This window comes from Crinia signifera, chromosome 3 (genome assembly GCF_055691185.1).
Source record: "Crinia signifera chromosome 3, ASM5569118v1, whole genome shotgun sequence".
NCBI lineage: Eukaryota > Metazoa > Chordata > Amphibia > Anura > Myobatrachidae > Crinia > Crinia signifera.
The window spans coordinates 53,682,085-53,706,798 of record NC_139219.1 but is presented as its reverse complement, the minus strand read 5'-3'; the positions used below and the strand labels follow the sequence as shown (position 1 = coordinate 53,706,798).

General features: G+C 44.2%; 1 protein-coding gene across 4 annotated transcripts in view; it reads right to left on the bottom strand.

The window, feature by feature from the left end:
• Positions 1–24,714, bottom strand: part of KIF16B (kinesin family member 16B) — a 296,722-nt gene that overhangs the window by 227,794 nt on the left and 44,214 nt on the right. For all 4 annotated transcript variants that reach the window (XM_083175821.1, XM_083175822.1, XM_083175819.1 and 1 more), the window contains exons 10-12: positions 24,409–24,584; positions 20,071–20,136; positions 15,387–15,446 (exon numbers count right to left, since the gene is read on the bottom strand). In XM_083175821.1, the coding sequence (XP_083031947.1) occupies positions 15,387–15,446; positions 20,071–20,136; positions 24,409–24,584 (302 nt within the window). The remainder of the gene's footprint in view (positions 1–15,386; positions 15,447–20,070; positions 20,137–24,408; positions 24,585–24,714) is intronic.

The following is a 24,714-nucleotide window of genomic DNA, read 5'->3' as shown; positions in this document are numbered from 1 at the left end:
CATCCTTGGCCCCTGGAGAAGGAGAAGTGAAGGTGGCAGAGGAGGTGGACGGGAGGCGGCAGACGAGGCGGACGGAGGGAAGGACGGGAGTGCATGGTACAGGACGCGGCGAGGAGAACCCGGCACAGGACGCGGCGACCCTGAGGCGCATCACCCACAGTCCAGCAGAAGAGACGGACGGAAAGAAGGACGGGAGTGCCGAGGAGGACCATCTCGACCCGGCCTCACTGACTCCTCCACCCCATGATACAGTTATGCCGGGCACACACTAGAGCAAATTCTCCCCTCTGAGAAGTCACCCGCGATCTCCCTTGAGCCGCCCGGGACCCTACCCTGCTCGGAAGCAATCCAACAGATTGCTTCTGCAGCCGGGGCGATTTGCAGACTCTGGTGTAAAGCACACAGGACCGCGCATCCCACTGGACCTGCCGCCAATAACATGCAATTTTTTTCTTCTAGTTATTATCTAGCTTTTCTGGCATCGGTTATCAATACTAATCCTCCTGACAATCTCTTTTACCATAGATGACTCCTCCCCTTGCCTTCTTAAGGGTGTTCCTCACACTGGGCGAGATGTATCAAATGGAAAATGCGGTAAAACACCGGTTTTACAGCATTTTCCAATGTATCAAAAATGATACCGCATTGAAAGGTATCGCCACCTTTGGGTGGCGATACCCTATAGAAGCCTATGGGCTTCTTTTCGCCGCCCGCCGACGCAAACCCGCCGCCTCGCCGACCCCCCCCCCCTCTGGCTTACCTTCCTGAAGGGTCCTCCTGGACCCTGGAAGGTAAACCCCTCCTCCCCCTAGTGAAGCAGCCGGACATCCTTCCGGCTGCAGGGGGGAGGAGGAGGCGCCGGGGACAGCCCGCTTAGCTGTCCCCGGTGTGAGGGGAGAGCGTGGCGGCAGGGAGATGACGGAGACCCCCCGCACACCAGAGTACAGGTATCGCGGGGGGCCTCCGTCACCGCACCGCGATGCCAGCCGCATATGTTAGTACATATGCGGCAGCATCGCGGCGGGGGGGTGGCGAAGGGCGGCGATGTATTTTAATACATCCCGCCCACTGGCTGTTTGATTACATGTATGCCTTTAGCTGCAACAAACTGCAGGTGAGAAATGTGCTGACGCCAATCAAGCAGGTAAGATACCCATTTCCTATCCTCCAAATGCATGGCTTCCCTGGGCTTAAAAAGATAAACATCACTGGTTCCATTGTAGCACACTGCCCCTATTGCCACAATATATAAAATCACTAGGTGATTCATCGCGCCCTATGTGCGCTCTTCACACCGTCGTAAGGGGCTCCGCCCCATAACATGTGAACACCTTTATTGCGGGAAATATGGTTTGGGCTGGTGTGGTTGTTTAGCAGGTGGTGTAGTTGAAGGTGTGTGTGTGTTGGGGGGGGGGGGGTGTTGCATGTGGGTGGTGTAGGTGTGTGAGGTGCTGGGGCGAGGGTGCTGTAGGTGGAAGAGTGGTGGTAGGGGTCGTGGGTGTTGGAGGGGTGGGTGGGGGATTTTGGTGTGGCTTAGGGAAGGGGTTTGGCGTACTGTGGATGTGGTAAAGGTTGGTGTACTATTGGTGGTGGAGGGGTGGGTATGGGTGTACTGGGGGTGTGGGAGGTGCAGTTGCTGTGTTTGTGCAAGTGGATGCGTGGGTGGTGGAGGGGGGTTGCATGTGGGTGTGGTAGTGGTGTGGGTGGGTGAGGGTGGTGTTGGGAGGGTGGAAAGGGTGTTTGGGTGGGCTTGTGTCAGGTGGGGGGATCCTGTGGGTGTGTTGGTTAGGTGCGTGGATGGACTGGTTACGTACGGGCAGTGGCATGGATGCTTTGGGTGTGTGAAGTGTGGGGGTGGTGGTGGTGTGGGTGGGGGAAGGCTGGGTGCATATTCAGCGGTACCCCTGGTACGCTGACCACAAACCTGTGGTGTGCTCTGCCGCTCCGCTGACCCATACAATCTTCACTGGCCAGCTCCCCGTGGCCTCTGATGTCCCCCCTGCCACTGTCTAGCGCAGCGAGACCCTTGGTGAGCTGGCGGCTATGTGCTCTGGTGCTCCGCTCTGCTGACAGAGTAAGGAAACTGGCGGCACTGGCCAGCTCCCCGTGGCCTCTCATGTCCGCCTGCCGCTGCCGAGCGCAGCGGGACCCCTGTTGAGCTGGCAGCTGTGTGCTCTGGTGCAGTGGCGTAAGTTTGTCCATGTCGGCCGGAGGCAAGCTAATAGTTGGTGCCCCCCATAGATAGATAGCTAGCTAGAGAGAATGATAAAAAGGGGTAGCGAGCGAGAGCGAGAATCATGGAGAAGAGAGAAAGAAGGGTGTCAGCGACAAAGAAAGAATGTCAGGGGATAAGGGAAAGTGAGGAAATTATAGGGGAGAGCGAGAGAGTGTCAGGAATAGAGAGAAGGGGGTGAGAGAATTTAAGGGTAAGAGAGAGAGAGGGGTCAGGTACAAAGAGAGAGGGGAGGTCATGCAGAGAGAAGGGGGGTTATGACCGAGAGAGTGAGAATGGGGTCAGGCAGAGCGAGGGATGTGGTGAGAGGGGGTTAGGCAGAGAGGGTTACGCAGAGAGAGAGGGGTCAGGTAAAGAGAGATGGGTTACAGAGGGGCCTGGCAGAGGGGGATTGGGTGGGTTAGGCAGAGAGAGAGAGGGGGGATTCATGCAAAGAGAGATGGGTGACAGTGGGGTCAGACAGAGAGAGAGAGAGAGGGGTCAAGCAAAGAGATGGGTGACAGTGAGGTCAGGCAGAGAGAGATGGGTGACAGTGGGGCCTGGAAGAGAGGGATTGGGTGGGAGGGGGGTTAGGCAGAGGGGGGGGGGGGGTCCAGGCAAAGAGATGAGTGACAGTGGGGTTAGGCAGAGAGAGATGGGGGTCAGGCAAAGAGAGATGGGTGACAGTGGGTTCCTGAGGGGGGGGGGAGAAGGAGAGAGAGAGAGAGAGGGAGAGAGAGAAGGAGAGAGAGGGAGAGAGAGAGGGAGAGAGAGAAGGAGAGAGAGGGAGAGAGAGAGAGGGAGAGAGAGAGAGAGAGAGAGAGGGAGAGAGAGAGAGAGAGAGAGAGAGAGAGAGAGAAGGAGAGAGAGAGAAGGAGAGAGAGAGAAGGAGAGAGAAGGAGAGAGAGAGAAGGAGAGAGAGAGGAGAGAGAGAGAGAAGGAGAGAGAGAGAGAGAGAGAGAGAGAGAAGGAGAGAAGGAGAGAGAGAGAGAGAGATAAGAGAGAGAGAGAGAAGAGACTGAGAAAGGTACCTTCTCCATTCTCCAGACGGTGGTGCATGTTTCTGGGTTCAGCCCCCAGGGCCTCAATCAGTCCTGCTTAGATCTGGGCGGCTGTAGTGGCCTCAGCAGGCCCTGCGCAGCGGCTGCAGGGTGGCGCTTTCTGCAGGTGATAGCAGATTAGCTGCTGCTGCGGAGGTGGCCGGCGGCACAGATAATATTTGCGCAGCTGACTTTGATGGCAGTGTTGGGGGAAGGTGCCGTGGGGATGCTTCTCCCCGGGGAGCCCTCAATAGCGGCTGGTGACAGGAGGCGGGGCTGACACCCGGCAGAAGCTCACGCACTCTAGGTTACTGGAGTACTGGACCTGTCTCTGCTGCCGGAAGCTGCTGCGCTCAGGCAAGGTCGGATTTATATTTCTTTGGAGAGGAGCGGGGGTGACGGGGGACGCCACTGCTGCATACAAAAGGGTGTTTGCGCAAGGCAGAGGCTGATGATCCGTGTGGGTGTGGGGGGTTGTCCCTTGGATGGGGCGTAGAGGCTGGTTTGAGTGCCTGGCATCAAGGGGCGGTGAGGGTGTCCAGAGAGCGAGGCTGGGGGGGGGGGGGGGGGGGTGCGGTGTGTAGGCATGGGGCGGGGTTTGGCCGTGGATGGGTGGGCATGGGCAGTGTTGGGAGGCTGTGTGTAGGAAGGGATGCGTTGGGGGCGCGGTGTGTAGCCGTGGGGCGGGCTTTGGGCGGTCATGGGGAGTGGCGGCCGAGGAGGGGGCGGATAGTGTGGGAGCTGCTGTGTAGAATAAAATAGTGTGTAGAACGGAAGTGGCCAGGTTTTGCAGTGTGGCTAACGGTGGACGGGCCTGTCAATCACCCGTGGAAGCCCGCCCACCGTTACCTACATTGATTGTGAGTGACAATTCTGGCTAAATATATAAGAGATAACACTGAATCCACCACTGAAGCGGTACATTGATAATATTTTGTTTATATGGAATGGGGATGATCTTTCTTTAAATACTTTTTGTGATGAACTTAATAGAAATCAGATCAACATAAAGTTAACCTTTGATAAGAGTAATACCAATGTCAATTTCTTGGATCTGCAAATTTATGTGGAGGGAAACATTGTAAAAACCCGTAATTACGAGAAAAAAACAGACTGTAATTCGTTTATTGGCTACAGCAGCAATCATCATGAAAATTGGCTGCGCAGCATACCTAACGGGCAGTTCCAGAGAATAGGCAGGAACTGCACCGATATAGAAATATATGAGGTCCATGCAGATAAAATGGAAAATCAGTTCCAAAGTAAAGGTTACCAACAAAGTATCATCTCAAAAGCAAAAGAAAAAGGTAGAGAGTGTGTACAAACTTTTGTTAGAAATACACCAGCGACCCCCAAACCCGAAAAAAATAGCGGCAATAGGAGTGTTAATTTCATTACAAAATATACCAACCAATCTAAGCAATTAGAGAGGATTATTAAGAAACACTGAGGGATCTTAAAAAGTGACCCTATTCTGAAAGAATTCATTGATGAAAATCCCCACGTTATTTACAGGAGGGCCAACAATTTGAAAAATCTATTGGTAACGAGTGCCATCAACACACCGTCCCCTTTAAACCCCATAAAATCAAAGGGTTTTTATCGGTGCGGCACCTGCTCAATGTGCAGAGTATGCAAAAGTGATAGCAGGGTAATAAATCAGTATAAATCAGTAAAAACTAATGAATGGCACACTATCGATGATTTTATTACTTGCCACAGCAAATTCTGTATTTACATTATTGAGTGCACATGCCACAAACAATATATCGGTAAGACCATAAGAATGTTAAAGACTCGTATGGCCGAGCATGTGAGGAACATTAAGAAAGGCACAGAGACACACAATGTTTCTATGCATTTCAAAAATGTACACAATTGTAATACAGAACATCTATTTTCTTTTTGTGGTATAAATATCATTAAGGAGAACTGGAGGGTTAATGATAAAGAAAAACGGCTTGCCCGTACTGAAATGAGGAAAATTTACTCACATAGAACTATTGAACCTAATGGGCTTAATATAGGATTCGAAATTAAGTGTTTTCTATGATATGATATATATTAACATCTCCTCTTTATGTTGTTTTGTCCTGTCTCACTGGTGGGATACTCCGCATGAGGCTACAGTATGGTGACACCGAATGAGAGGACAAAAAAGCGTTAACATTAATCCCTATGGAAATCCATCACACAAAATGGCGGCCGCAATACATTAGAACATCAGAGTCATCAGCTGCGTTCCAAATACAGGAAGCTAGCGTTTCAACATCCGGAAGGAGGTTGTGCGCGTCCGTCAGTGAGATATGGAACCATATAATCAAACAGAGTGTTTCACCCGAATACCGGAAGTAGCGATCGCGGCACCGGAAGTGACGCTACGCTAGCACAGAAGAATACACAGGTGCATAAGAGGGCTCCGGAAAAGATGGAAATTACCCCGGAAGGGGAGTTTGTGTATTGGGGACTTCTTTTATATATGTCTGTCTTTTATATATGTCTTTTTCGGTACCACATCGGGATAATGTTCATTTGTATTATGTCTAACATGAGTAGAAGTGTAGTCAGTATGAAACACTGTATTAGAAAGGTATTTAGGTGTTGTGATGTAACGGTACCATCCCCTCACTCCACCCCAGTTTTTAATATGGATCATTTTAGGATTATTTGGGAGATAGGTATAAGTACCACTCCACACCATAGACCCCTCACACCTTGAAAAAGGGCTGAAGCTTGAGCCCGAAACGCGTTGGTGAGAAGGGGACACATCAGATGGTGAGACCTTTTTTTGCTTAATCCCATTTGGCAACTCATCTCACCCTGTTCCGGATGCAGGGAGAGAGTGCAGTGTGGTCTCACACATAAATGTGTGAATTTGTTTTTTAATCTACTTTTTATCGTCTGTTTTACTTGTATATCGTGTGGAATAAAATACTTTTTATACGGAGCATCCTGGGTGTGGAAAATCTCCTTATCAGGACTGAATAAAAGAAACTGCTCTATGCATATAGGGCCTCATATTGAGGTGAGTGTTGTTCCACCAGACGAATGATGTTTTTATGACTGAGTGAATACTGGGTGCCGAGCTATTTTTGAAGACTGTGATCCTGGCGTAAAGATACCGTTACATGCATATAGGGCCTGTAATACAGGTCAGTAACGTTTATATTCTGCTTGTGAGTGACGGGCGGTCACAGGAAAAATAGAGGAGACCACCGTGGAGAAAAAAAAAAAATATATATATAAAAGATACCTTTATGTGCATATAGGGACCCCTACGGAGGTCAGTAGAAGGCCCGAATTACTCCACAGCACCCATTTAGGACACAAGTAGACCCAAAAATTCTACAAGCAAGTCCTTTTTTGTGCTGAGAAGTTATTTTCTATAGGGATAGCGCTGAAGTGTGTTCTCAAATTGTGTTTTACTGAATCCACCTGACATCCACATTTCTAAGTCCCCTCATGCAACCAAAACATTGAGGCATGGACTCCACAATACCTATGATTGTGCCCTGTGGTATTCAGCACCAAAACATTAGCAGCAGATTCTTTAAGTCTTAGTTGGGAGGTGGAGCTACTATGGTTCTGGCTTGTTTTTCCAAAGCATCCCACCAATGAACAGACTAAGATATAGGGAACTTAAGTTGGGGGGGGGGGGGGCATCCTGCATTGAGCAGCACGGCCCTTGTTTTGAGGGGTGTGGTATAACACACCGACAGTCATTATCCCGACTGCACAGTGGGGGGGGCACAGTGGCTCGTCACCTATTTTACTCTCCCTCTTTAGGGGTTGTGGACCCCCACAAGAGAGCAGTCGGGATTCCGACGTCGGGGTAATGACCATCGGAATCCCGACTGTCGGTGAGTTGTCCGGCACCGTTTTGAGATAGTAGAGAGAGTCTGTGGTACACAGTCTTTTGCTACCTTTAATACCAATGCCACAAGGTCGCTAATCAGGATCGGGCAAACCTGGAGTGATTTTCCATAACTTGCTATAGATTTTGCCTATCTAGTCAAAATCGATAGCCCAATTCGCACCGTGGTACACAGCTTTAGAGGTGAAGCGAATACCTTGTATTCTGTCATGTTCCTCAAACCACTCATGAACAATGTCTGCAAAGTGGAAGAGAACATTCTCCGCCTCAAAAGAACATTGCCCAGAGCATCATGCGGCCTCCGCCAGCTTGCCTTCTCTCCAAATTCATTCTGGTATCATCTCTGTTCTATATTTTAATGCAAATTAATGTATGTGCCACATTCCTTTCACTCTTTTCCGTTTATCCTATTGATTAGAAAATTAATCCAAATCTCATGAACCTTTAGACACTAAGAAGAAAATTTGGGAGTTTAATTTCACATGTGATATTGCTATAGGCAATACAATCAGAATCTACTTATTTAATTAGTACCTTCTAGAACAGGGATGGGGAACCTTCGGCCCTCCAGCTGTTGTTGAACTACATATCCCAGCATGCCCTGCAACAGTTTTAGCATGGCCAAATAGCAAAACTGTAGCAGGGCATCCTGGGATGTGTAGTTCAACAACAGCTGGAGGGCCGAAGGTTCCCCCATCCCTGTTCTAGAAGATAATAGATAGCATCTGATTGGTTGCCCATAGCAACATCCCATGTGAAATAAAACTCCCATCTTAGTAAATTTCCCTAAACATTTAATCCTGTGCCCTAGAGAAGTCGCAGCCGATCCCCCTTGAGACACCCGGAAGCTTCCAGGGCGGCAGGATCGCATGCGGGACCACGCATCGGATCGGATTAGATATCAAACACCTGCGATTCCGCCACTTTTCATCTGATTTCTCAGTGTGAAATGCTTTCCCATTAGAATCAGTTGGAAAGTGGCCAAATCGTATAAGTGTATGGCCAGCTTAAGTGAAAGGCCAGTATTCAATGAGAAAAATTCACCCTGTTTTATGGCGAGTTTGTGCTGTTTTCGCGTTGGAAGGAGCATTTTGCTCTCCAAAAGTGAACCACCCTATTCAATGTGATATGTTCGCCGTCTTTTTAAGTGATTTTCACCGTGTCTCTCCGTGTAGCAATTCTCCATCTTTTCATGGAGAACTGGAATGTGAACTTTTAAACTAAAAGGTTTTTTGTTTTTTTTTGGTGTAAAAAAATCAGGGTTTTTTTTCTGTGAAGGGGCATGTTATTTTTATTTATGTGCTTATAGCACATGAATATATATTTAATAAAAAAATATATATTTTAAAAAAAAATTACACAGAGCAGCCAGCAGGGGGCCGGAGCTCTCGAGCCGCTCATTAGATATTCATATATTCACTGCACCCGATCATTACATATGCACTATCGGGTGCAGTGAATACTGGGTCCCCCGCTGGCTATAGGGGGGGGGGGCAGCTTGTGCTGCCTGGGTCCCAGGGAGCCCACCTCCCCTCCACATATGTTCTGGGGCAGCCAGGGAGACTTTAATCTCCCTGGCTGCCACCGTCCCCCGGCTCTCTGCCAGCTCCCTGCCGCGGACGCTCGTCCACTGCAGGGGTCAAGACTCGCCGCGAGTGGCGGCGAGTCTTAACCACATTGAATAGTCGGAGCAGGAGTGGCAGCGAGCCCTCCGGAACAGGGCGAGTGCATGGCGAGAGAAAAAATCTCTCGCCATGCACGGAGAATTTTTTTCATTGAATACTGCCCAAAGAGAAAATATAAAATAGGTTTGGGCATCAGACTGTAAAATACCAATTGTCATTCCAGGGTTGGAAAAGGATTTAAAGATTAGTCAGATCATCCATTTAGCCTTTAGCCTCACAATCTCCTAAAATAACAAAACCATATACTATTTTCTATTCCCTTTATATGAAAAAAGCATTATATTTGGGACCAATTTGATATGAATTGTACATTCTATGGCAATGGTGTATTTATTTGTATCTGACTAATTGATATTCTGCTTTCGATCTGAGCATTTCAGGACACAGATAAGGCCTAGATCATTTGGGTGTCTGCTCTCTTCGTGCATTCCTTTGCCCAAATCTACAGCTCTCCCTACTCATTAATCCCTCACCACTTTGTGATATTATAAAAACTACAAACTGCAAATTTTCTAAAATATACTGTACATGAAGCCAGGGACTTTCAGAAGTCCATAGGACCTAAAAAGATGGTTGCCATAAAATAGTAGCTGACCATGTGTAAGCAGTTTTCTTATGCAATATACCACACGTTCATACTACATAATTCCCGAGGACTAGATGTCTATGTTATATTGGTGGGTCACCGAGAAAGAAATCAGTGGTGATCCAGAGAATGATACATGCTTGCGTGGGAGACGCTCGCGAGTCCCAATTCAAATTCATCTCAATCTCGGCGAATAGCGCTGCGGCTCCATTTGTACAGAACAATACAAGCGCTGGCAAACGCACCGCAACACTGGGCACTTCTGTACGTGCGTCTCATTTTGCTATTTAAAACACATAGGGGCTATGGGGATAGAGCGAGCATACAGTCACAGTACTGTCCGTACCAGGCCAGACTAGCACCAAGTGAGTTAACAAAATGGCTAAAAAGCATGAACAAGGGCTTCGTGGAAGCCCACATCTACTGAGCGAGCAACGATAAGTTTTACATGTCTAAGGAAAATGCTGATGGTACACTAGTTAAAACACACAGGGGCTGCTAACAAAGGCATAGATGCTACAATGATCAACTCTCATCTCTGGTCCCCTACCCGCACCAGTGTCTAGTTTTGGGCATACCTGCTGTCCAACAGGGACCAGAGCACCTGGCGGAGATATCAGGGTGCAAAGTGGACACATTTTCCCCACAAACTATAACGGGCCCGTTAATTCTGATGTACCATGGGTTCTGACGCTTGCCATTAGCCTTCCGGGGGTCTCAGAAACGTAGGGCTCATACCCTCTGGTAGCTAAACGTCTCTCCTTCCATAAGAACCTGGTTAAATGGGGCCCAAATCTCAGAGTGTATGGAGGACTTGAGACACATTTTCGCGGCACATGATATGACTACCTAAGACCACTTTTTCAATTCAAGTGACCAGTAGAATACATAACAAAACCATTCCATACTGAAAACAGATATAAAAACCTATTTGCCCATTTTCACAAAAATCATCTACTAAAAAATCAAACACAAAAATATCTGTTAAACATTGTTGGGGTTGGTGGCAATCAGAATTAGCTGCGGAAGATCACAGCGGATCCCAAATGCCCCAGGGCTATCCAAATGAGTGCGGATTATTAAAATTGATAGTATGGAGGTCGATAGTCATAGGTCAACCACTATTGGTCGACAGGGAAAATGTCGATATATTCAAAAGGTCAACATAAGCAATAGTGAACATGGAAATGATTGACTCGGGAAAAGGTTGACATCACAGGTTTTGTTGTCTATGAGGTATATTCAACGCTTTCTGTGAGCTGTGACAGCGCAAAGGGTCAGTATTCAACTGACCCTCCTGCATACGCTGATACCCCCTCGCTCCGTTTTTGGAGCGAGAGGGAAATGGCGTATACGACCGCTGAAACAGCGAGACTCGCAGCTAAATATAGCGGGCTCCCTGCATTAGCTGTGAGCCTTGCTGTTCGGGGGAACCTCGCTGTCCTCTGAGGATTTCCCTGCGGTGTTGAATACGGTGAGCGGCCGGTGCGGGTGTTAAAAAGCGAGGATTGCTTTTTTTCGGCGATCCCCACCATTTAACCCCCTCGCCGGCCGCATTGAATATGGACCTATGTCGACACGGATCCCTAATTAGTGTAGCAAGTACCCTCGAAGGGTTCACTTCACTTGCCATGCTACAAGTATGGTACCTCGCTTAGCTAAGCATCTTTACTGTTCCCAATTGTACCTCATGTGGATCGTAAAGTATGAACAAGTCATTAGGATGAAGGGAAAACATTTTTAAAAACTCAGGTTGACCTTTTCGTGCATCGACCATTGCCATGTCCACCTATTGCTTGTTACGACCCTTTCTCAATGTCGCCCTCAAGCAAGTCGACCAAGGACCCTGTTACCCGCACGAATCTGACAGCTCTTGTGCAAATATCTGTCCTGTACAGACCCAGCGACTCTGCTGTGAATGGGCATACACACACACACACACACACACACACTGCCTTGTCATCATTCTTCAGAACATAAGGGGAAAGAAACTCTGCTGCCTCTATGCTTCAAGGGCTCTGCATGGAATTTGCTCAACTTGCATCCAAAAGCAATTTAGATATTGCTTTTCTGAACAGCGCTGTTAATAGCTGCTCAATATAATACTCCATTCTGAAAGCAGACAACAGCACCTTTCTCATTCTGTTCTTATAAGGACATTGCAACTCACCAGGTCAATCTAAGCTAAGAGACGGCAGCCGGTGGGTAGAAAAATCTAACAATGCCTCAGAAACATATCAATAATGACAAGTGATTTGCAAGAAAGTGGATGCACCTGTTATGGATTGGGCACTTATCTCCATACATCCTATCTAACATTAGACTACCGAGGTGAATACCAGAGATAAAAAGGGCATCAATTGTTCGGCTTCTGAGATGCAGCAAACTCCCGTCTCCCGTTTGCTGATCAGTCTCCGAATGATTCTCTCATTATGAGCGGAGCAGTATTACATCACCTTCTAAGGGAGGATAGATTTTTTTTTTTTATTGTTAACGTTTATTTATACGGTGCTTGGGCATAATGAAGTGCTATCTGCTGGATAATGTAATCCTCAGTCTGTACCCCCCATGGGTATAAATCAAGAGGGGTTCCCCGAAGGTAAAAAGTACAAATCACCAAGGTATCGTCTAATATCCCAGTTATTTGCACTATTGCTTTGAAGGTTATGACTACCAGTGCGTTCCCGATGATAAATCATGGGATCGCTTCAACATAAACAAACTTTCGTGCACAAAATGAATTAAAAAAATTGTATAAGAGTACCTACAGGCTAGGCCAGTGGTAGCCAACCCTAGCCCTCGAGAGCTACCAACATTTCACATTTTCCAGACAACCTAGCTGATGCACAGCTGCACTCATTAATTACTGACACATTTTAAAAGACACATTTTAAAAGATACACAGAGGCAGCAGGCACCGAGGGGAACATCAAACATATCCGATTTGGGCCAATTTTATCATCCCGATCTGTCAAGATCAGGCGAAATCGGGCCGCATCGGACAAGTTTATGGGTACCTTAAGTCCACTACACTAATTCCATTAGAAGAGCCAATGACATGTTAGAAGAGCAGTACTTGTTTGACACAGCAGACAGTGGGCCAAATTACTAGTTAATGCCTTAACTAGTAATAAAGTGGAGAGTGATAAAGAGCGAGCACGATCCAATCAGCTCATAACTGCTATGTTACAGGCTGTGTTTGAGACATGACAGCTGATTGGCTGGTACTTTATCACTTGTTAAGGCCCACTTGCTAATACATTAGGCCCAGTGACTAACAGCTTGACGGCTTGGTTTTCAGAATGCAACGGTCAGACTGAATATTAAGTAGGCATACGGCCAATGACATCACAACAGTTTAAAGGATCACACTTGTGTATTTTTGACCTTTTAAAAGATACTAGCTAAGCCTTCTCGAAGCAAAAGCTTTGAAAGTTAGTCTGCTACCTTGTGATTGCCTCTGTGTTTCTGTAGGTGTGATTGCCTCTGTGTTTCTGTGTGTGTGTGAGAAAGAGAATGAGATGTATTTTCACTCGCTGCCAGCAGATAGTGACACTAGACATACTGTAAATATATATAAGAATCATTATTACAACTTTGTGAAAAAAAGGGGTTCTTTAAAAATAAACTTCTTTCCAAACCACAAAAACTTTTAGATTACAACAACTAAAGCATCACAAATGATTTAGAAATAACCTTACACTTTGAAGGAGGGAGGGGGGGGGGGGAGCATTGAGATCTAATTAAAATCCTAGTTCTAGTGATATTTTTAGCAGCTGACCACGTTATGTCAGAATCCGTTACTGATTAGCACTCATTCATGTGATGTCACACGCTGGCGGAAGATTGGACACTCACAACACGTTGCAGTGAGGTAAGAGATGTTCCTCGCTGACAACTGCACACCGTGGAGATTATGACAGATTGAAAATTATTTAACTGGGTGTTACATGTCTTCAAGGGCTAGAACCAATCTCTGCCACCGCATCATTTCACAGTAGAAGAAAGGAAAAAAATAATGATCCATTATTTAATTTTAACACAGATATTCAGTGATGCAAAGACAATGTTTAAGCATGACAAGTGCCACTCAACTTGACAATCAAAGTTATAGCAATCCATAAACCTATATACTATGCAATCATTTTTAATCAGATTCAATCAATTATCTTTACATATAATGCTGGCAACAAATGCATTGTTAGGTTACAGGAACTAAGGTACCAGAGAACCCTGGGGCAGATGTAATAAGCCTGGTTAAGTGGTGATAAAGTGGAAGGTGATGACGCACTAGCTAATCAGCTGTGTTTGAAAACTGACAGTTAGGAGTTGATTGGCTGCTGCGTTATAATGTTCCACTTCATCACCGGTTTATCACTTCACCAGGCTTAATACATCTCCCCTTCTCATAGATATCCCTGGAGACTAGCATCATTATACAGTATGCCTGTGGTAACAGAATATACATATTTATTGCCAAAGGAAACATTTAAGTTTAGAACATTAAGGGGGGTATTCAATCTCCCACAGCCATCTCCCGAAGGGGGAGATGGCTGCGGGGCTCTATTCAATGCTGTCTTCATAGACAGCATCGAACAGGGGATCTCACAGTACGAGCCCGACTTCACAAGCAGCTGGGCTCGTTCTGCCGAGAACGGCCGGGAAGTGACGAGCTCCTGGCTGTAGCTCGCCTCTTCCCAGCAGCAGATCGCGGCCACGCCCCCTTCTCGTCCCCCTGCAGGCGGGACATTGAATCTTGTCTGCAAATTCTCGGTCGAGCAGACCGAGAACGGGACAGGGTCACGGCTGTCGGGCCAGCTCGACAGCCGTGACCCAACATTGAATACCCCCCTAAATGCTCGGAGCATATTCTATAGCAGGTAATGATAAACTTCTCAATTGGCTAAGCCTATTGAACTTACATACTATGAGTGGTATCATCTATCTATATAGTTATCTATCTATCTATATACATATCTATATACGTCTCGTATTCGTGAGTCTCCAAAACACTGCCGTCTGCTGGCAGAGAGTGAAACTGTATCTCTTTTTCACATATGCACAAACACAGAAGGTAGCAGACTAGCTTTCGAAGCTTTTGCTTCGAGTGGGCTTACTAGTGCTATTTAGTACTTCTATATGTTAGTTGGGCACCCACTAAGCTATTTGCTTAGTTTTCCGTGGCTGCGCTCGCCACACTATATAAAATCAACTCCATGCTGACATGGATAGTGGGGGTATGAGCGTACTAACGATAGTGGGGCCCAACTAACATATAAGTACCGGCTATTCTAATTATAACTGATGAAATCTTGGCCGACTTCTGTTGCGCTAATTACCAGCGTACCGAATTGTCACTATTGTGAAACAGTCTGAACATTATACAAATGGCAACGCAGTGATCTTCATGCTAGTAGAGTTTTATTTTGGTGATTATAGGGAACATTCCTATTTTTGCAACTCTTACTGTTATTTTACTAGGAATTAATTATATAATTGAATCTAGCTTTTATCTAATTTTATGAAGAACCCATCTGACATCCTGATGCAAATACACACTTTATAAGATCCCTTTATTACTTTATAGCGAGTTTTTTTTAAAAAAATCACATTTTTATTTTAAACTGTAAATAAAGAGTAAAAAAAAAAAAAACAGTGCAAACAGACAACAAATGTGAGCAAGGTCTATCAACAAGATCAAAACGGCCCATAAAATAAGATTCAAGTATCTTTCCTGCACATCTCATGGGACGTATGTGATGATTTTATGTGCACTTCACACCACATAACTAAAATAATTCACAGCTATTACACTTCCACCATTCCCACATGGATCCAGCGTGTTACAGTGCTCGGATCGGATGTTCAGAGAATCAAGTTTTACAGCGATGTCAGACAAAGTATTATGGTTTAGGGCACTGCTTGTTCACATGTACAGTACAGGAATAGCGCAGGTTATGACAAACATCAACCTATCCTGTAGACTTACTTTTAATATGTTCTGCGTTTCATTCCACTTGTTTGTCCATTCCTTTGTCAATTCTTTTACCTGGAAACATATATACAATTATAGTATTGACACTTCCAGTTTAAAACCAAGATTTGCTTTACTGTATCTGTGGGGAATGGTTAATGCTGCCTATACTGGAGTCGGGAGATTATTTGTTCATAAAATCTGCAGAGACAGTATAATAAAACAGAAGAATTTACTTATTCTGACATCATTAAGAATAGAATATAATTAATACAAAGCACAGCTTTTCTTCTGCATAATGTTCCAAAATATGGGCAGCATAGTGGATAGTATTGCAATCGGGGCAAAGTTCCTAGTCCACTCTTTTTGTGTTTGTGTGGGTAGGCGTTTCTAAACCCATATGTGTATAAAGAAGTCTTTACAAAGGGCTACGTAAAGCTGGGTACACATATAAACAATCGTTGGGCCGTTCTTCGTCGAACGGCCGTTCGATTGTATAGTTGTGTACGCTGTCCCAATTCCCTCTGTACGATCGATAAACGGCCAAACATGGTCTTGTCCGTCCATACTCGGTCGGTCGAAGGTTCAGTGCGGTTTAATATTCATCCGACAGGACGGGCCCATATCGGAACAAAAGTGCAGTGTGTACGCACGTTCGATCGATATGCTGGCCGTTCTTGCGACCATACTGGCAAAATTGGAACGCCCATTATGGATAGCGTTCCATAGCTGCATGATCTCTCCTACAGCACAAGAAGCGTTCACCTCTCCCTATAGCATTTCAATAGGGAGTATATATATATATATATATATATATATATATATATATATATATATATATATATATATATATATATATATATATATATATATATATATATATATATATGTTTAGTCACCCTGCCGGCTGACGCGAACCCCATCTAAATAGAAATTTAGTCACCTTGCCGGCTGATTACATTTTTAGATGCGTACCCGTCTTTATAGTGGTTTTGCAATCTGAAAGCAGTACATGGCTCCTTGTAGTCACGTTGTTTGTGCAACTGAACACGTGCATGGGCAGGACATTCGAGCGCTATTAACCAATCACACAGTTTTCTCTGCACGCTTCCAACAGGTTTTTTTATGCGTTCGACACAAAAGAATCTTGAGAAATACGTGAACGTAAAAAGCAGAATTCACATTCTTTACCTTGGTGAGTACTCAACCACAGTTTATTGTTGTTATGACAATTGCTTTATTGCTTTATTTGTTGTGTGTATCATGAAAGTAATGTCCATTATGTTTTATTTTTGAACAGACATTTCAAGAATGGCAGAGAAGAACGTGGAATTTATTAAGGAGTTCATTGAGGCCTACAGAGACCAGAATTGTCTCTGGAATAGTAAATCCAGAGATTATTCCAATAGGCAGAAGAGAGCTGCATTGCTGGAGGAGCTGGTTAAGGTCAGCCTCCCTTACTACCCCACGGCAAACATTGAATGGGTGCGGGCAAGGATTGCCAACATGAGGACAGTGTTCAAAAAGGAGCTGAACAAGATTGAAGCATCAAAGAAATCAGGGGCCGGTACAGACCAAGTGTATGTGCCCAGGCTCTGGTACTATGATCTGCTGGCATTCACAGTGGACCAAGAGCTGCCGAGGGAGTCCATCGGCAATCGGGCCCAGGCTGCCCCATGCTCCACACCTCACAACCCTGAACTTGCTGAGGATACCCTCTCTGGCACAGTAAGTACACAGATTGCACACATTTGAAATATTTATTGAAAAAAAGTACAAATGAAGTACAGTACAGGTAGCATGTCATAGCAATTTAGCAGATCATGTCATCCCGCCAATCCACTGCACCTACACCATTACAGTACTGCAAGTACTCTTCTCTGGTCAATTTTGCACAAATAGTAGCATTTCTTGTATTTAGATTGGTCTCCAAGCATGTTAATCCTACTGGCTCGTCCATGCCGGAAACATTGTGGTGTGTGGACTGTGTTTTTCTGTGTAGATAGTTGTGCAGCACACAACAGGCCATAACGACCTTGTCTATTTTATCTAGCCGCAGATTTATGGCACTATGGAAAATCCTAAACTTATTGCTTAGTATGCCAAATGTATTTTCATCCACTCGCCTAGCTTGTGACAGGTAGTAATTGAAAATTCTACGTTCTCTATTAAGCGACCTTTGTGGGTAGGGTTTTACAACATTGGCGTGCAAGGCAAATGCCTCGTCAGCCACAAATACAAAGTTTAAACCATGCACATTCTGTGCCCGCTCCGGTAAATGAAGTCCATTGTTTTTAAGTTTGTCATGGAACATGGTCCTTTCCAAAGCCTCACCATCAGATACCCTGCCATTTTTGCCAATGTCCGCAAAGATGAATTCATATTTGGCATTGGCAATTGCCATTAAAACAATGCTAAAGAAGCCCTTATAATTATAGAAAAAAGAGCCACTATTAGCTGGGGGCATGATGCGGATATGCTTTCCATCGATGGCACCACCACAATTGGGGAAATTCCAAAGATCCTTGAAATCTTGGGCAATAGCTTGCCACTCCTCAGTAGTCGTAGGGAACTGAAATATAGAAGTAAAGAGGTTTTAAAAAACAAATCAGTTACATTATGTTTTGCAGCCTTCTCTATTTGTGGAAGAGGAGTGTTCACCGACAATGGATGTGGCGTCACCGCTCCTCTGCTCTATGCCCACACCCAGCACGCCACGCAGCAGCCTGAAGCTCCATCAAGGAGAGGCCGTAAAAGGCCAAGGTAGACACCAGATACATCTGAGGTCATGACTCGCCAGATTCTGGAGTCTGCCAATCGACTGATGGTGTTGGATGAGGCTGAGCAGAACCATGTGGGGAACGCAATTTCCAAAAAACTGAGAAAACTTGTTCCTGCAACAAGGGCAGAGGATGAGCGGATCATCAGTGACACCCTGTACCGGGGCCAGTGTCGGGACCCTTACCCGACAAACTCGCCTTACAGATGACCCCCCTATGTCACGGGTTGAATTCCAACCCATCAGCCCTGCCCCAGTACCACACCACCAAATGTATCACCAAGGTCATTATCCCCACTATGATATGCGCACACATCCCACTTCCGCGCAACCAACTGGAGTACATTCACCATTGCCAGTAGCACCAGGTTCATCCAGTGGTCCCTTCCAGGGTTTGGGGGAAACACCATCTCCCTCATGAACAGCGATGGATACAGAGCATTATCATCCTGATTCCATCCATTACCAGCAGCTTTAAAAAATATCTACATTTTCTACGTTTCTAGTTGTTTTTCTATATTTATTATAAAGTTTTTATATTTATATTCTAAATGTTTACAAGTTTGTCAAGTTTATAATAAAACATTTTACTTTTAAAATATTATTTGGTGTTCGTGTCTAAATTTTAGTCAGCCGGCAGGGTGACTATGGACAGATACGGGTGGTAAGCATCTAAATTTTAGTCAGCCGGCAGGGTGACTATGGTCAGATACGGGTGGTAAGCGTCTACATTTTAGTCAGCCGGCAGGTGGACTAGGGACAGAAATACGGCGAACTGCTATAAAGATCTTTATTTACCTTCATGTATTGCTCCTGTAGAACTTGGATGATGGCATTACACGTCTCAGGTATTATTAGTCTCAGAGCTTGAGAGGATATAGCGGTGCTGTAGCTCAGATCCACAAAGGTCCTCCCAGTAGCCAGGAAACGTAGCGTTGCCACCAGTCTCTGCTCAGCTGAAATAGGCCTCCTAAAATAGGTGTCCTCTTTTTGGATTAAAGGGGTAACTAGTGTCAGAAGCTCCATGAAGGTAGGGTCATCCATATGAAGATAATTCCTGAAGTCATCAGGGTTGTTCTTCCGTATCTCCTGTACCAATGGCATATGGGAGAAGGGGTCTTGCCTCAGAAGCCAGTCTCTGGTCCAGCAGCTGCGATTCTTGCTCCTCTTCTTTTTTTTTTTTTTTATAGACTGCAATGTTGTGGCCATAGCAGCAAGAATGCAAGCACGAACCTTTCTGGTTCTCAAACTCATGATGAAAGTGGTAGAAAACAAACGGAACAAATGAACGAACGTACGTGTTCTCTGCACAGCCAGCACTGATGTAGAAAAGGAAATCACTTTTGTTTAGGTTCTGTACTCACGCCTCTTTGTTTTGGAATGCCCTTAACCCAGCCCATTATGATAATTTTGTTTATATACAGTATATCGTGGCAAATTGAGAGAGTGTGTGTACGGTGGTACAATCTTTTTCTTGCGACTGTTTGGACGGGAGTACATCGGATGTCGCAAGTAAAAATGTACAGGTGTGTACGCGCATATTGGCTGGTGTTTCTGGACGGTCGGTCGCGTCTATGGTCAGTCGAACGGTCGCAAGAAAACAGGGATTGTATAGATGTGTACCCAGCTTTACAATGGTTTCTGTGGCCATTTAGTGTCTGAGATCAAAATGAAAACACGTGAGAAAGACAGTACATACAGTTTTCAAAGCATCTATCATATCGTATTTACTACCACAACCAATCATTTTTAATTTACAAAAAAAAAGGGTTAACTTAACTATAAATTAATTTCAGTACAGACAAAAAAAATCAAGAAAATGAAAAATTGTTTCTTGTATTTGTTACTAAGATTTTTTTAACACAATAAAAATCTAAATAAAAAAAAAAAAAAGACGGGACAAAAATTCTTAATACTTACACGGGCTTCATTCTGTAGCAGTTTTTCTTCCATACTTAAAGCAGTGGGTGAATCCAAAAGTGCAATCTGAGAAAAGAAAGTGCAATTTAGAAACAGAGACTAAAATAACACAAAAATTATCAGGCTCTAAAATAAACACAAAGTATTTTTTGTCTGCGTGTGTGCGTAAACATGTTTTCAAGTGGCCTTAAAGGTATGTACATACGGTGCAATATTATTTTCACTCAGTTATATAACGCTCAGTGACCATATAACCCTGTGCACCGTTTTCCCCAGCGACCACCAAATTTTAGCCATAATGTGACCATCGACCATTAAAGGCTGGTGCGATAGCGCAATCCTATTGATTTATTGCCCTGTATACATTAAAAACACGGGCGATATGGTCGCTCAGCGACCAATTAGCCAACGATACTAGCTAATATCTCCCCGTATATACAGAGCTTAAGGGGCATAAAAATGGGCAATTTCAATTCTAAGCCAACAGACTAACACCTCGCTGGAGAACAGATCACTCAACACACAGTGGGTGCTCTGCATGTGTCCCGCAATGTGTGCTAAGCGATCTGTGCAAACTAGCACCATCCTGTCAGTTATGGTATAAAAACCGCTACAGTGTCTAGGTCTACAATCATATGGTGGACAGTCACAAGGTCGACAGGGTCGACAGTCAACAACATTGAAAAGTTCAACATGTTAATGTTTTTAGGGTGTCTATGTCGACATAGGTCGACAGACACTATCTAAGTGTACCGCTGTGCTCGCCATGCTTCAGACTCGGCACACTATTTTATTCTCTCTCCACGCCCTAGTGGATGGTAGGGCATGAAATACCGCCTGTCGGCTGAAAATTTTGTAAAAAAAATGCATGTCTACCTTTTGACCCTGTCGACCAATAGTGGTCAACCTAGAGTCATTCTATGATCAGTCCGGATACCATCCTGTCCCCCGTGTCTACGGGCCTTTACACAAAAGATGTAGTGATGTCATTCACATCATCATGGATATGTTTTCAAATTTTTTTATATGTAATAGTGTTCATTCTAGCAAACGGCATGTTTCAAAACCCGTTCAGTTCTGTATTTCAGCACTGATATGCAGACCAGACCTGTGCTACAAGTACCATGGCAGAGAGCGACACCCCAGGCAGAGAAGAGGAACTGCACAGGGTCTAAATTATGCAGGGTGCTAGAATGAACACCAGCTAAAATTTTCTGAATCAACCATTTCCTGGGAAGGGTAGACATGGAAAACGAGATAAAATACTAGGGGGTTGATGAATTAAGCTACTGTATGTGCATTGCATGGACAAGAAGATCATGAAATTTTTACATATTTGTTAGAAAATGTTATTACAGCTTGAGTCTCCAATATTCGAAATCTGAAATACCGAATATTGTGAGTGCGACCCGATGGCTTAATGTACACAAGATTTGTTTCACGCACAAAATTATTTGAAAAAAAAATTTGTATAAAATTAACCCCACAGCAGGTGTTACTACACACAGATAAACAATGACTTGGGTTCCAAACATAAGATATCTCATTATGCTATTCAAATATTCCAGAATACTGGAAAAATCAGATCACATATGAAAAATACTTCTGATCAAAAATATGGGTGACTGTACCTGTATTAGTTATTTTCTATAAGCTAAACTATATTCCAGGTACAGCAGTTCTGCAAATATAAACCTTTACTCTACTTTTGGCCGGATAACCCCTTATTTATACATTTTGCAATATAAAAATGTTTTTTTTTTTTTTTATCACAATCCAGTATTTAACGGTCTCCAAAAATGGCTGCATGATAATTCTTCATATCGCAAACTTCTAAGCAGGTAAAAAGATGGGATAAAAAAAAAATGTTACATACAAAATGTGGGATTTTGGTTCATAACCCACGGGACAAATCCCATCATACCTTGCCATCGTTTTTTTTATAAGGGAGTGTAAAAACTGTGGCAAGGCATGCTGGGATTTGTAGTTTGACAACATCTGGAGAGCCACAGGTTGGCCTGTCCTGCCCTAAATAATTAATTAGGCAATTAGAAGATTTTAATTAGCCAAACTTGACATGTAATTTTTGGGGAAAAAATTTAAAATGATGGAAATTGGGGCACATGGTATGGGTTTTTAGGCTTGACACAAATATAGACTTATACCTATTTTCATGTCCCTCTAATTTATATAGAACACTTTATTTTGTGGAAAAAATAGCAATGAATCTTATATTTTTTTATTTTTGTAAAAAAAAAAAAGCATGTAACCCTCATTTGGCATCAGTAGACCAACCAGTGTTTTTATGGCCAATAAACTTTTAAAAACTTTTGTAGATTAGTTTGACAGTTTTTGATGTTCAGACAGATTTTCCCATTTTCTCCTATACTTATCTCTACTTTTGCCGACTAGAATAATCGGGAGAGTAATAGAACAGGTGCAAGAATCCAGAGCGCACATACGCTCAGCCATTTTCACAACTCGTTTGTGCATTAGCCGTGATCAATTTCGGCGCTTCCGCAGCTAATTGAATATTCCCTTAAAAGTGACACAAAACTGCTGCGACAGTTGTTTAGAGACGGAGACAATCACATTGTGACATTAAACCCTATGAAGTATTTACCGCTTCAAAAGACAAAGTGTTGGGGAAATATTTCAGAGAGCCTGCCTGTCTCACACCTGGCCTCGCTATAAATATTAAGTGACGTTATTACGAGCTTCTGTTCCAGAAATCTATGTACTGGGGTATGAAATCTGCAACCCTAGAATAAATCACAAGTGCTTCTAGAATACGGCTTAGCACACCTTAAACCTAAAAGCTTTACTGTGCATAACCGCAGTTGCCTTATACCAGTAAAGTCACGTCTTTTATTATCTCTAACAAATAACGCTGGTCTGGATTTAGTATTTTACAACACTGCATACAGCTGACACATTATAGAAATAACGTATTTCCCTCTTAAATAACCAAGACGGCTTTATTATTTAGACATTTTATTACTATATTTTGGGTTCTTGGCTTCCGAATTAAAACCCCTATAGCGCAGTGAGCAATAAATCGGCCTCCCGTAGTGACCGTCGCACCCATCTCACCCTGCTTTCTACTCTACAGGGTGCTAGAGATGGCTCACAGACTCTACGGGCCGTATTCAATTCGTTTAACCCCCGTGCCGGCCGCTCACCCAATTCAACGTTCTGGGGGAACCCTCGCTGTCAGAACGGCGAGGATTCCCCCAAACGGCGAGCTTTGCGGCCAACACAGGGAGCCCTCTACATTTAGACGCGAGCCTCGCTGTTTTGGCGGCCGCACACGCAGTCGCTGTAAAAACCCAGTGAGGTGGAAACGATGTGCGCAGGGGGGTCAGTTGAATACTGACACGCGAGCTGTGACGGCGAGCAGTCAGCGCTGCTCACTGTCACCACTTGCAAAAAAGGCATTTTGCCCTAAGTGAAATAAGAGGATATATGCTTTATACAGTATGCCGATTTAGTGGGGCTACCAACCAGAACAATATCATTTAGGTCTATTTAACAAGAGCTTTCCAAACACATAGGACTCAAGAATTCTCAAATGCTAGTGAACTTTAAAGGCTTCTGGAGCACTCAGATCTTCAGCTCCACACTAATCACATGTGCTTGTTGAGAGCCAGTATCCACAATGGGGACTTTACAATGTGGAACCGGAGAGGGCCAGTGCATTTATGAATGTTTATAGAGAGCTTATATTCCACACAGTGAACACTATCTATTGTACCTTCCTTTCTATTCTTTGGAGTACCACATTAAGAAATACTAATTATTCTTTTTAGACCGCATCATTAAGTTTTTAAACTATAGATTATTTGGGTATGGATTATTAGGTCACCAGCATTATGGTCGACAAGCAATTAGGTCGACGTGACTTACGGTCGACATGCAGGAAGGTCGACAGGGTCATTAGGAGGACATGGGTAAGGTCAACAGTGAAAAAGTCGACTTTTTTTTTTTACCATCATGCATACAATGACCGTATATCGATTTTTTCCCATTTAATAACCGTGCCTTTTTAAGCACGGTCACATGATCTCACGAATATGAGCTGCGTTCCCGGTGAGACATTTCATGCGCATTAATTTGGTCCTCAGTTGAAGAGGGACAACACAGCAACAGGGCACAAAAAATAATAATAATATAAGGATTTTTATTTGAGTCTTGTCACTTACTCATATCTGGAGGTGGTAGACGTTTACGCTTACCCAAATAAATTTAATGAAAGAGGTAATGATCAAATGAAGACCTTGAAAGAGATGCCATTTGTCAAAGAAAGTTAATTATAAGTTGGGAATTAAAAGCACTAACCTGATTCCCCTGAGCTAGCAAGGCTTTCAGACGAGCGATCTCAGCTCGGAGCTCGCGAATTAACTTGACATTAGAATCCTCATTAATGGTGGGCTTGTTGATAATGTTTTTGGCTCTATTTGCATAGCGAAGTGTACTTAAAGTTTCTCCATAATTGATATCAGCCGGTGAAATGGCTGCAAAGAAAAGAATTTAAAAAGACAAATTATTCAGCACTTTGAGCTCAGATGAACAAGAAATTGATTTTATCATTTGAAAGTCAAATATGTTTGTGCAATAACATAAAACTTGCCCACCTTGCGTGCA